This window comes from Pinus tabuliformis, chromosome 6 (genome assembly GCF_031772625.1).
Source record: "Pinus tabuliformis cultivar Carrire ecotype Pingquan chromosome 6, CPIR1, whole genome shotgun sequence".
In the NCBI taxonomy this organism is placed as follows: domain Eukaryota; kingdom Viridiplantae; phylum Streptophyta; class Pinopsida; order Pinales; family Pinaceae; genus Pinus; species Pinus tabuliformis.
In genome coordinates this window covers 1,933,157,862-1,933,171,774 of record NC_142292.1, presented here as the reverse complement: position 1 = coordinate 1,933,171,774, position 13,913 = coordinate 1,933,157,862, and the positions used below count along the sequence as shown (strand labels likewise).

General features: G+C 39.8%; 2 protein-coding genes across 3 annotated transcripts in view; one reads left to right on the top strand and one right to left on the bottom strand.

Annotated features, from left to right (window-relative positions):
• The window catches only part of LOC149266919 (calcineurin B-like protein 1), a 214,746-nt gene that overhangs the window by 52,551 nt on the left and 148,282 nt on the right, over window positions 1-13,913 (bottom strand). For both annotated transcript variants that reach the window (XM_089431210.1, XM_089431215.1), the window contains 2 exons: window positions 8,381-8,489; window positions 8,095-8,147 (listed from right to left, as the gene is read on the bottom strand). In XM_089431210.1, coding sequence (XP_089287336.1) covers window positions 8,095-8,147; window positions 8,381-8,489 — 162 coding nt within the window. The remainder of the gene's footprint in view (window positions 1-8,094; window positions 8,148-8,380; window positions 8,490-13,913) is intronic.
• Window positions 4,155-6,767, top strand: LOC149266920 (uncharacterized). Its single transcript, XM_089397688.1, has 2 exons — window positions 4,155-6,477; window positions 6,609-6,767. Exon 1 carries the CDS (start codon window positions 4,544-4,546, stop codon window positions 6,230-6,232), a length of 1,689 nt encoding a protein of 562 aa, XP_089253814.1. The 5' UTR covers window positions 4,155-4,543; the 3' UTR covers window positions 6,233-6,477; window positions 6,609-6,767.

Here is a 13,913-nt window from a genome sequence, read left to right as displayed (position 1 = left end):
TCTGACAAAAGCAGAGCTTTTTTTCTCAAAAATCAGTTGTTCTCCATCATGATGGACGAACATATGTCTTTACAGGAACATCTCAACAAAATTAAAGACATTCGAGATCAGCTCCAAGCCATTGGTCGGACCATGGAGGAGGAAGATATGGTAGTCATTACTTTGAAAAGTCTACCGAAATCTTATGAACACTTCATTGAAACGCTCAACATTACCACCACAAATGTTGATCTGAAGTTTCCAGATTTATGTACCAAACTTCTGCAGCAGGATCGGTGGAAACAGCAGTTTGGTAGTAGTGCTTCATCAGTGTCCTCGGAAAATGCATTTTCTGCAAAATATCAGTCCTCTCAGTCCTTTCAGCAGAAAGGCTCCTCTCAGCCTTTTGATCCTGCTCGGAAGAAAAGTGTGCAGTGTAATTACTGTCACAGGTTCGGTCACATGAAGAAAGATTGCCGACAGAGGATTGCTTCTGAACAGAGGAAACAGGGAGAGCCACATCAGACAGCAAATGTTGCAGAACATTCCGAGCAGACAGAGTCTGCCTTTTACGCCTTTATGGCTAAAATGTCTTCAGATCATGTTCCTTCCTCTGCATGGTACATTGATTCTGGCGCATCACGTCATTTTTCTCACAGGCGTGACTGGTTTATTGACTTCTCACCTTTCAGTGATTCCGTGGTATTTGGCGGAGGTGAAAAGTACACAGTAGCTGGCAAAGGTACAGTTCAAATTCAGTCTGGTGGGCGCACACTTATATTTCTGAATGTATACTATGTTCCTGGTATGGAAATTAATCTGCTATCTGTCAGCCAAATTATGAGGAATTCTCCTCAACTTGATGTAGTGTTCAGTACCCACAAGTGCTCCATTATTGACAGGGAGACTAGTTTAACAGTTGTTGTTGGCCTAGAGGATCATGGTTTATACAGGCTACTTGACACCAGTGACTCTCCAGAAGTGGCTCTAGCAGCACGTATCTCTCCTATCAGCACTCTATGGCATCAGCGATATGGGCATCTCAATATGCAGTATCTCTCTCAGCTCTCTAGGGAGGGACTTGTGTCTGGATTACCTGATATTCAGACTTAGCAGTTGGGGGTATGCAGCGCCTGTCAAGCGGGAAAGCAACATCGGTCTTCATTCAAAAATGGAGAATCTTGGCGCGCATCTAAGGTACTTCAGTTACTTCATGCTGATATTTGCGGACCTATGAATACAGCTTCTATCACTACTTGCAAATATATTTTACTTATTGTAGATGATTTCAGTAGAAAGATGTGGGTATATTTTTTAAAAAATAAATCTGATGCTCTTAGTACCTTTCAGAAGTTTAAAACCTTAGTGGAGAAAGAATCTGGTTGTAACATCATGACCCTTAGGACCGACAATGGGGGGGAATTTTGTTCTTCAGCGTTTGCCAACTTCTGTGATATTCATGGCATCAAACGTCAATTAACCACTCCTTACACTCCTCAGCAAAACAGTGTTGTCGAGCGTCGCAATCGCACGGTTGTTGAAATGGCTCGTTCCATGCTACAACACAGGAGTGTTCCAAACAAATTCTGGGCTGAAGCATTATTTACTGTTGTTTATCTTCTTAACAGATCACCCACTCAAGTTGTTACAGGGAAGACTCCTGAAGAGGTTTGGTCTGGCCGTAAGCCTAAGATCAGTCATCTCAAAGTATTTGGCTCAGTTGCGTATGTTTGGATTCCAGCTGCTAAGCGATCTAAGTTGGATTCCAAAAGCCAGAAACTCATGATGACAGGTTACAGTGATCATCACAAGGCCTATAGGCTGATAGATATAGCCACTGGTCGTCTTAGCTTCAGTCGGGATGTAGTATTTGATGAAGACAGAGGATTCTTTCAGTCTTCTTCTTCTAAACAGGGTTCTGAGGATCAGCCTCACAGTATTCTTCTTCCGGTCGGTCCACCTGATGGGAGGGATGATGTAGCATCAGTATTTGATAATACTCTATCTGAGCTTCCTCCAGAAAATAACCCTCCTCTTGCGGCTCCTATTGCTCTTGAGTCTTCTCCACCTCCTCCTGATATTGGTTCCTCTACTCCTGCTATTGCTTCTTCTACTCTTCGGCCAAAATGGTGGGCTAAAACCATTGGTGATCTCCGGGATGATGAGCTCCTTGAAGGCAGAACTTCTAGACATAAGAACAGACAACAGTCTACAGTCAATTTTGCTCTTATGGCTAACCTACACAGTACCTTTGAGCCTCAAACCTATTCAGAGGCTAAGGGTACATCTGAGTGGGAACATGCTATGGACGCCGAATTCCAGAGCCTTCAGAAGAATCACACATGGACACTTTCTGATCTTCCTGCAGACAAAAAACCCATAGGTTGCAAATGGGTGTATAAAGTGAAATACAAAGCTGATGGAACCATAGACAAGTATAAAGCTCGTCTTGTGGCTCGAGGGTTCTCACAGAAGGAAGGCATTGACTATGAGGAGACTTTTGCTCCTACAGCCAAGATGAGTACCATAAGGCTTATGCTCACCCTAGCAGCTCAGTTCAATTGGAAAGTTCACCAGATGGATGTAAAGAGTGCTTTCCTAAATGGTGATCTCCAAGAAGAAGTCTACATGACGCAGCCTCCAGGATTCAAGGTTGTTGGTCAAGAACAGAAAGTGTGTCGGTTAGCTAAAGCAATCTATGGATTGAAACAAGCTCCTCGGGCTTGGTACATGAAAATTGATCAGTACCTAACAGATCAGGGTTTTCAGCGGAGTCCATCTGATGCAAATCTGTATATCAAGCATACTGGTGATGATATCTTGTTTGTGGTTGTCTATGTGGATGACCTTATCATTACTGGCAGTCATGCACATTTGATCCATGGGATCAAACAAGATTTATGCAGAACTTTTGAGATGACCGACTTGGGACTTCTCCATTACTGTCTGGGGGTTGAAGTTTGGCAGACTGAAAATCAGATCTTTCTCTCTCAGTCCAAGTATGCCAGAAATCTTGTGGACAGGTTCAGAATGCAGGATTGCAAACCAGCCACGACTCCTATGGAACCAGGGCTCAAACTTTCAGCACAGTCATCCTCTCCCCTTGTGGATGAAACTTTATTCAGGCAATTAGTGGGCAGTCTCATCTACCTTACTGCTACCAGACCTGACATCAGTTTTGCAGTAAGCTACATTTCCCGTTTCATGTCAGCTCCTAAAGCTGATCATTGGCAAGCAGCAAAGCGTGTGCTACGATATGTGCGTGGCACTTCTGATTATGGTCTCCTATACACTCGAAGTTCCAAACCTACACTCCGTGGTTACACTGATTCTGACTGGGCTGGTTCGATTGATGACCGTAAATCTACAGCTGGGTATGTGTTTAATCTAGGATCCGGTGCTGTTACTTGGACTAGTAAGAAGCAACATGCAGTGGCTCTCTCCTCAACAGAAGCAGAGTATCGGGGAGCAGTTAAGGCATCCTGTGAGGCAGTTTGGCTTCGACGTATGCTTGCAGATATGCATGTTTCCCAGACAGGGCCTACTGCTTTGTTTTGTGATAATCAGGGAGTGCTCAAACTTGCCAAGAATCCAGTCTTTCATGAACGAACAAAGCATGTGGAAACTCATTGCCACTACATTCGCCAGCTTGTTGAAGATGGCTCAGTTCAGTTACAATATGTTCCCACAACAGAGCAACCCGCCGACATTTTCACCAAGCCTCTTAGTCCTGATAAATTTGTAAAATTCAGAGGGTCTATTGGTGTGGTAAATAGATTGAGCATTAACGGAGGGTATTAGAATAATCCTATTTAGTATTTAATGCTCATTGTATTTAGTTGTTGCTATTTGTATCAGTGTTGTTAAAATCGCGATTTTTTCCTCTGCCCGATCAAATCGCGATTTTTATCCGTAAAAATCGCCACTTTTTTTTTATACCGATTTTTATCAAAAAAATCGCGATTTTTTCAAAAAATCGCGATTTTTTCTAAAAAATCGCGATTTTTAATGAAAAAATCGGCAGAGGCGCGGGCAGCGGGCTTTTTATATGCAAAATCGATTTTTTTTTTTATTCATTGTGCTGTCCGCGCGGAGGAGGAGGAGAAGAGGTGAGGGAGAGGAGCTAAAGGGTTTCCGTCGGATTTGGGAGCGAATCCAAGCGTTTTTAGGAGGAATCCAAGCCAAGATCACCAATTTGTCCATAAAAGAGGTATGTAGATTAATTTTTTTTGGTTTTGCTTCTATAAAAACTTTGGTTTTCATTGTTTTTAAAGAATTTTTTGAAATTTTTCATTGATTTGGGATGGGTAATTTGTTATGACTATGAGAACCAATTTTTTATTTTTATTTTCTCATTTTTTTTAAACATTGTTTATTTTTTTTGAATTTTCATTGTTTTTTGGCATTTGGTTGGGTAACTTGGGTTTAGAAATTGGGATTTTGGAAATAATTAACTTGTAATTTTGTAAATGCTAAATTGTAATTTGTATTATGTAATCCTAAATTCCTATTTCCTAATCCTTATTTTTCCATAGGTTTGCAAATTCAAAATTCAAAAACAAACATGCCAAGGAAATTGGATCCTTTCTGGGAATATGGTGACCCTAAAACTCCGAATGATAGACAAAACTTGTATTGCAAGTTGTGTGGAAAGGAAATATTCGGGGGGGTGTACAGGTTGAAGTTCCACCTTGCACAAATCCCTGGACATGATGTGGGGCCCTGTCTAAATACAAATGCTGAAATTATCCAAAAAGCCATGAGAGCATTGGGAGAATTAGAGCACACTAGAGAGGCCAAAGAAGAACTCAAAAGGCAACTAAAAAGGTCAGTTGAAGGAAGTGGGCCAAGTGGCACTGGTTCTACTGCAGCGTCAGTCAATCCGGTAGCTGCATCATCATATTTTGTTCCTCGAACCACACCTGGTTCACAACCAACTATTGGTTCAATGCTAAAAAGAACTGAAAAAGAACAAGCTGACAAGTTGATGACAAAATTTCTCCTCTGGAGTGATATTCCTTTCAGCATTATAAGGAATAATCCATTTTTCCAACCTACTGTTGATGCTATTGCCAGTGTTGGCCCGGGGTACAAAATCCCTTCTCTTCATGATTTCAGAGGCCGGCTTCTTCAAGATGAAAAGCGTGACTGCACCCAAAGATTGGAGGATTTTAGGGCATCATGGGCACAAACAGGATGCACTGTTATGTCAGATGGTTGGACTGACCAAAAGGGGAGAACCCTTATAAACTTCTTGGTTAGTTGTCCCAAGTGGACTATGTTTATCAAATCTGTTGATGCAACTCATCAAATCAAAGATGCAAGAACTTTATGTGATTTGCTGGATGTGTTTATTTTGGAGGTGGGTGCAGAAAATGTTGTCCAAGTCATAACGGACAATGCTGCAAATTATGTTGCTGCTAGTAGAATGCTTATGGACAGGCATCCTGCTTTATTTTGGACACCTTGTGCTGCCCATTGTATTGATTTGATGTTAGAGGACATAGGGAAAATTCCCTTTGTCAAAGAGGTTGTTGACTCATCAAAAAGCATCACAAAATTTATTTACAATCACACATCTGTGCTTAGCTTGATGAGAAAATGCACCAACAACAAAGAGTTGGTGCGCCCCGCCATTACACGGTTTGCGACGAGTTTCATATCTCTTCAATCCCTCTTGAATTCTATGTGGGATTTGAAGATAATGTTTCTTTCAGAGGAGTGGCGTGCTTCGTCAATGAGCCGCAAACCAGAAGGAGAGGCCGTCTGCAGACTAGTTTCATACCAGGAAGACTTCTGGGCGGGAGTGCAGGAGGTGTGCGCTGTTACAGAACCTTTGGTAAAGGTTCTTCGGTTGGTTGATGGTGAGAAGCCCGCAATGGGCTATTTGTATGAAGCCATGGACAGGGCCAAAGAAGCCATTCGGTCCTACTATGATGATAAGGGAGATGATGGGTTTCAGAGACAACTCCTTCTATGGGAAGTCATTGATGAGCGATGGAACAACACACTCCATCGTCCCATTCATGCTGCTGGGCTTTTCCTGAACCCTGCATTTTCTTATGCATGTGGGTTTAATTTTGATGTTGAGGTCGTGGAAGGATTATTAACCTGTGTCCAGAAGATGGTGAGATCTCCAGAAGAACGTATGGAGATCTCTAGACAAATTGAGCAATATAAGTTGTCAGGTGGCACATTTGGCTTTGAGATGGCTGTCATTGATAGGACGATTAAAATGCCAGGTATTTTTTAGTTTGTAGTATGTACTTTGTAACTTTGTTTCAAATTTCATTGTTTCTTCAAATTCCATTTTTTTCTTATGTTTATTTAAAATTTTATTTGTAATTTTGTTGTAGACGCATGGTGGAAGATGTATGGTGGCAGAGTACCCCTTTTGCAAAATCTTGCCGTACGCATCCTCAGCCAAACATGCAGCTCCTCGGGATGTGAGCGCAATTGGAGTGTATTTGAAAAAATACACAACAAGAAGCGCAATAGGTTAACACTTAAACATTTAAAATATTGCAAATTTCCAAATAAATTTTTGAATTCATTAAAGTTTTAAACAATATTTTTTTTATAATATTGATTATTAATTATTAATTTATTATTTCATGAACTTTGTACAGGTTGGAGTCCCATAGACTTAATGACATGGTCTATGTCTACTACAATCTTCGATTGTGGGTGAAACAACTAGAGAAGACACCTGATACGGAAGCCATCTCATTGGATGGGATTGACACCACTGCTGAATGGAGGGTTGAGACCGAGAGGCCTCTCATGGATCCCACTGAGGATTGGTTAGTGCAGGATGAGGGGAGGAGGAGGAGGAGGAGCAGGAGCAGGAGCAGGAGCAGGAGGAGGAGGAGTTGGAGGAGCAGGAGGAGGAGGTGACACCGCCTACCCAGGCTACCCGGGCTACCACTACCACCAGTAGAGGACGTGGTCTCCGTCCACCTCAGCCTCCTGTAGCTGCTACTACTAGTTCTTCAGCTTCTAGAGCACGTTAGACTCCACTGCCATTTCCACCAGCACAGGCACCAGCTTCTACATCTAGAGGGAAAGAGAAAGCTGTGCCATTTTCTCGCAAGAGGGGCAGAGGAAATCAATAGGATTAGACTTTCATTTTATTGTATATGACATTATGACATGATGAGATACATTATCATATTTTTTGTTGATATTTTGAGGCTGAGTTGGACTTGGGACTCAGGACTTACTATTCAGGACATGATTCAATGTTATGTGTGATTTTAGCGCTAGAAATGATATTAAACATCTTATATATTAGTTTTTTTATCATATTTATGTGTCAATGTATTTATTTTATGTTGTAGATGGTTTAGATATTAAAAAAATTGAAAAAAAAATGAATATTTTTGTGCCAAACGCTTTTTTCCCGTTTTTTTTCCGCTTTTTTCCCGCTTTTGTCGATTTTTTCCGCTTTTTTCCCGGCGCCGATTAAATCCCGATCGCGCTTTGTGCAACATTGATTTGTATTCTTTTAGCAGTTTCTTAGATGAAACTGAGTGTTTCTATATTCTACATAGAAACCTGATGTTTCTATTATTGTCTTTTATTTAGCATAATTACAAATCAATTCCCTTTCACAAACAGATAAAAAAAACGCTGTTTGAAATCCACACCTCTTTTCCATCTATACTTACCAAACAAACTTGTAATGCACTTTTCATTCCACACAAAGTTGAGTTCCACACATGTAACACTGCTGAATACCACTAATATTCTATTCGCCAATATGTCATATAATTCATAGGATTTATACAAGTAGCCATTCAGCTTGGCGTGACTTTTATACTTTATCAAACAAAATGCTCATTAGTCATATGGAATATAATTGAAACAAATAGCATTATATGTTAAACAAATTGAATCACGTAGCATAAAACAACAACATGATTAATTTGTCTTGTTTCATCCTTGAGGAAAAGTTACAAAACCAGCAACTAAACTGAAACAGCCACTTCAAGGAAAATTGTGACATTTAATCCAGAAACAGTGATACTTCATTCCAACAACTACCGAAGTACTAAGATATACACTAGTAAAGTCACAAATTCACTGACAAATTTCAATAGTCAGTTCTCTTACCTCTTCACGTTCGATATAACCACTGCACTGCAAATCATACAGCTTGAATGCAACTGCACAATATGTCATTATGGAACAGAAGAATAAATAATTATAACTATGAATATAGTTCAAGGAATCTCAAAACTTGTACTGAGTGAAATGTCATGACTTTCCTGTAGTTCAGAATACAAAACTACTCAGGGAGTGAGAGAACGATAGTTGTAAGGAAATATTAATATGACAGTATCAAATATGTGTGAGCTAATATATAATAGATGTTATAAAATAAGATTGTGTTACTTACAGTCGATTTTATCTTCTTGAGGTGCATTTGGATGGAAAACACTAAGAGATCGAACAAAGTCACCAAAATCAATAACTCCTTTCCTCTTTACATCAAATAACTCAAAGACCTGTTCATGCAGCTAAAAATAGGTCAACTATCAGATCATTCGTTTCATAGAACTATCAGAAATTCCATCCATATTGCAGTGCCAACAAAAGATACATGTCGAGCTAATTCTATGAAGCAGCATTATGAAACAAAACTAACTCTTAATTTCCATGGGCTCTAATTGAATTAACCTTAAAACAACTGGACTGGTCAACCATCACCTACAGAGGGTCTTAACATGCATGGTTTCTAGTGCACCTAGTGTGTGCCTGTCACTATATTGCATAGGTGACAATAGGTTCAGTATGTGATAATCTATGTTGCCAGGAAATGTGGGTTCCGGGACGGGGACAGGGACGGGGACGGGGATGGGGACGTCATTTTTTGAAACAGGATGCATGGGTTCATCGGGGGTATATTATAATTTATATATATATATAATATAAATATTATATTTTATAAATTATAATATATATGAATTTGTATATTTTTCAACTTTAAACAAGAAAACTAAAATATTTATGATTTGATTGTATTGATGATTTCAGAGGTTAAAGGCTGATCGAATATCCTCTTTCAAGAGATAATAGAGCCCAATTTATGTATCCTTATTCACTGTCCAGATTTCAAGATTTTTGCCAAATCCTGTAGCAGTTTGCCTACTCAAGAAATCAAGTTAATTGCAGAAGCTCTGACAATCAGCAAGTTTAAGTTCTTATCAGATGGAGCATGTTCCAGGTGGGTCCTTCGCAATGGCATTGTAAAATTTGGGAAATTTGCTCTTAAACAATATCAGCTTTTTCAGAGAACAAGCTATGTTTATTGTTGATCCATCTCTGCTGTAGAAGACTGATTTTAATGGCTGAAGATCTATTATTTAAAGGCTGATATTCCCTATATATACTACTGTAATGCTACCAGGTTCCACCGTTTTGACCTTCACTATATCTATTGGTGTCTAGTTAATTGCATGGCTGTTTATGCTCAGAATTTTTCATCATTTTAAGTTGTAACAACAGTAAAAGTCTAATTCTGAGTTTATAAATAGTTGTCTAGTTATTTGAAGCATTTTCCCATTGCCGCAATGACCCCATGTCCATGTCACTTGAGAGAAAATATAAAACCAACATCTACAGCAGTTGTCCTTCAATTATTTGATAAAATACCTCAATTAAGACTCATTGAAACTCAATTAAAAACTCAGAAATTTTAAGAGAAAATTGAGTATATTTGAGTTGGGAATATTACATCTACATCGACACTTTGCAATCCTTTCCGATGTATCAAAAGAACCTGGTTTATGATTTCGAAGTCTCGCGTTCTTTCAAGAAGAACCAGATTCTTCAGGGTTCTTCTCAAAGGTACCCGTTCCAGCACCCGGAACGTGGGGACAGGAACCAGGTACGGGTTCGAGAACCCCACCCTTGGGTTCGGGAACCCCACCCTTGGGTTCGGGAACCCGTGCAACATAGGTGATAATCCAATGTATGGCCATAGCAAAAGTAAATAGGAAGCATGTATGTATCAAAAATCTATAGGAAGCCAGCGTTGTTAGGTTTGAAGTGTAGCACATCCCAAGTGACATTGTCATTGGACCTGTTGTCCACAATTTTGTCAACAGTCCAAGGAAGTAGTGTACAAGGGAGTCGAGAAAAAATTTCAAAGATCAAAGTCATCAATTAGCATGAATATGTCATTGTAAACCCAATTTTTGCAAGTTTTATTGTAAATGATGCTAGTATGACCATTTAATTATGTAACAACACCTAAGTAAGCCTCTAATTTTGGCAAAGGATTTCATCCTAGGAAATTTTTTAACCTCCCCGAATTATGTGTGTTTGTAAACACGCCTAATCGGTAGAGTTTTTCTTCCAGCTTAAACCCCAAAGCTAGGGTGGAATTCGTTGACAAGGTCTTAGGTGAGTCCTAGTGTTTATCGAGTCTGATGTAAAAGTGTGTTTAGGAATAATTTTAGTGCATGGTCCCTCACAATCAGAAAACATGGCTAAATTATTTTATTATAAACACACTTGGTTTCATATTAGATCATAGTGTCGCAGAGTTGGTAAATTACTGAGGGTCTATGTCAAAAGGTGTTTTCCCCTTTCAAGTGTTGACTTTGTAATTTTTTTGATGTAAAAAATATTTTGGTGCATGGTCCCTTGCAATCAGAAACCATAGCTTAAATATTTGAGGGTGGAAAAAATTATTAATCCCTTCTATAGTCAATTAATTAATTTTGAGTCAAAAAATAACTATAGAGAAATTAATCTCTCCAAGTGGAAAATAATCAAAAATTCGTCGGTCAAAAAGAAGTCAATTTCTGGAGGTCCTCCACCAAGAGAAAAATGGATATTTTAAGAGAATTTGAGCCCTTGGACCATGGTAATTAGTCTCTAAGTACTAAAAGCATTTAACAACTTCACCTAAAAGATAATCACTCATATCTTAAACTTGCATTCTAAGGATTAGCCTTGCATTCATTAACTCACCTTGAAGCATAAGCTTGGTTGAAAGACTTCTAGGACCACCTTTCTCATCTAGCTTGCGAAGTCTAGACCCTCTTTAGTGGTTAACATGGTGACCTTGCAGCCGTTAGAGCCACAGTCTCTATAGCGCAAGAGGCATCAGGTGGCTAGATTTCCAAGGGAGGTATCATTAATATAGCCATTGTTATCTTTCTCTGGGCTTCTCTACACAACCTACTCTAGGACTAGTTTCAAAATAGCTAAAGGAAAGGTATCATCTAGTTAGGCATTTAGCTTAAAATTAACCAAGATCTTGCATTTCACGTAGTTTTAGGTGTTGCATTTCATATAGGATAGTGAAGCGTCCTAAAGCAACGATTGTTCATCTGGCGGCTTGGTAGATAATTCAATTAAAGCAAGTATTTTGACTCCATTTAAGGCAAAGGTCTCTCAAAGTAATCTAATCAAATCATTAAACTTGCTAAATTAACCAAGTTGCTAGGACATTTAGTTGTGTCTCCTGGACTTGTCGGTTGTCGATGGGTCTTTAATCTGCACATCTCATAGGGACTACCCCTCATAGCCTGTTGTTGCAAGATAGCTAGAACAGAGAGGGAGAGGATCAGAGTGACAAACCCCACCTAGAATAGGGAGGGCGGGGATCAGAGTGACAGCCCCGACCCTGATCGTTGTAGCATCTTACCTATACATTTTCAGCAACAACATTTTGGCATTGTTGTCGGGGACGAGTTTATCTTGTTCTCGATGCTTTAACGAAATTCTCAATCTTTCCATCATTTCATTTTCAACCATCAAGCGGCACATTTTTTGGCACTTTGACATCTTTTCTTCTAGTCCAGCATTTTCTTTTCCGCACCTCCACATCATTTTTTGGTTTCTATCTGCATCGTTAGCACCTGGATGTTTGGGTTAGTTTCCTGTTTGGGTGGCGACTCCACTTATTCATCCATTTAGAATAACTTATACTACAAGAAATCCGGTTGCCTGGTTAACCCCGCTCACGATCATGAAAAGGCTCTAAGAGCTCAGTTAAACAAATTACATTCTAGTAAACATTTAATCATTCTCAAACAGGAATCCCTCCCCGATATCCACTTGTTTTTTCCTTGACATGGGAATAGAGTTTTTGTTAATTTTAGATAACAATGGTATGTTCTATGCTTAGCACAATTACTTCAATGTTCCTTTAGCAACCCAATGACAATTTCCATTTAGTTTTCCAATAGCAATCACATTGACAGTAAAAGTAGATAGAACATGAAACAAAATGCAGAAGAAAAGCCAAGACAAGAGGACACTAGATTTGGCAGATGCCAGGGAAAAACCCCAATGTAGGGAAAACACTTTGATTTAATCTTCTTATTATTATATCAAATGTTCAGCAGAGAGAGTACAAAAAAGTCAAAATTAACTTGCCAAATCAGAGTCAAAACAACCCTATCAAATCTGCAGTCAACTACAGTCAAATTCAACCCTAACCAGAAAGTCAATGCTGGTCAAATCAGCAGCAAAATGTCTCCTTTGAAGCTCGGTCAAACTCAGCCTGAATAGGAGGTCAAAATCAACCCAAAACAGTCACAATCAATGGTCAAACTTTTGTCCTAAAACCTGAGGTCCACCTACAATTTTTTGTTGCAATCAAAGTGCCCAAAATACCTTGATTCTTGTGCCAAACTGTGCAGCCTGCCCAAACAGAAATTTGCCCAAAAATTCAAAGTCAAAATCTGCCTAGAAAGTCAAAGTCAACGCTGGTCAAACTGCAGATAAGTCTGAAATTTTTGGCCCTATAATTATGTCCATAAATTCTTCCTCCTTGTGCCACATGCGTGAGAGAGAGAGGATGCCCAATAGTTGTACGAACCAATGAGAGAAGGAGAGAGAAAAATGTGGGAGTGATGATGATGCCAAATGAGGTGAGAGGTCACTTGTATTTATATAAGCCGTTGAGGGTGAGGTGACACGTCCATTGAGCTTCATGAGCATACATGATGATGTGGCCGACCTAAACTTTTGCTTGTCCAAATTAGATGATCCTTATATCAATTTTGGTTCTCTCGAAAAGAGGAATTTAATGTAATCATCATCTCCATCAAATGAGTTGTCTCAAAGGTGGAATTTGGCCCCAGTTACCAATTTTAACACTCCCTCTCAACTAGGGAGAATTGCACCTGCCAATCCATCCATCATCATCAATCATCATGCCATCCTATCGTCATGTACCATTTTTGTATCTCATCTCATCTCTGCTCTGCTAAACACTAATATGAATAATGAAGAAGAATCGATCCAGAGTGAGTCACAGGAGCTTACCACTCTCCACTGACAAAAGTCACTCCAAAGGTAGAACCTCAAACAAACTTAATCCTAGATCAAGTTGTTGAACACCATGCATCCTAGTCATAGGGAGTATGGCAGTACACGATGCGTCCATCAGTAGTGCTATGGTCCCTAACCACTTTTCCCAACTCATTGGCCAGATGATCGGTACTTCCCATGAGTCCCGAACTACATGGGTAGAATGTATCTTGGAGCATCAGCAGAAAAAGGTGAACCACTCATCTTGCTCATATGCCATAGGAGAAAGTGAACCACTCACCCTACACACGTGTCATCAATCGTAGTGGAAGGTGAACCACTCACCCTACACACATGTCAACTATCATGGGGTATCACAAGGGAAGGTGAACCACTCACCCTATAAATAGCACACCAATAAGGGAAGGTGAACTACTCACCCTATGGTCGCTCATAGCTCCAAGAAGTACCCCAAGCCCCCAGGATCTCCCAAAGCTCAATGTCCAACTCAAGTGGGACCCTCATGGGAGGGTCTTTCCACGACTCCAAGTCTCTCTTAAAAGACTAAGAATTTGACCTTCCCTAAGGGCTTCGTGAGGACGTCTGTGACCTGCTCATCAGTCCTGATGTGTTGGAGCCTTATTGCTCCCCGTTGTACC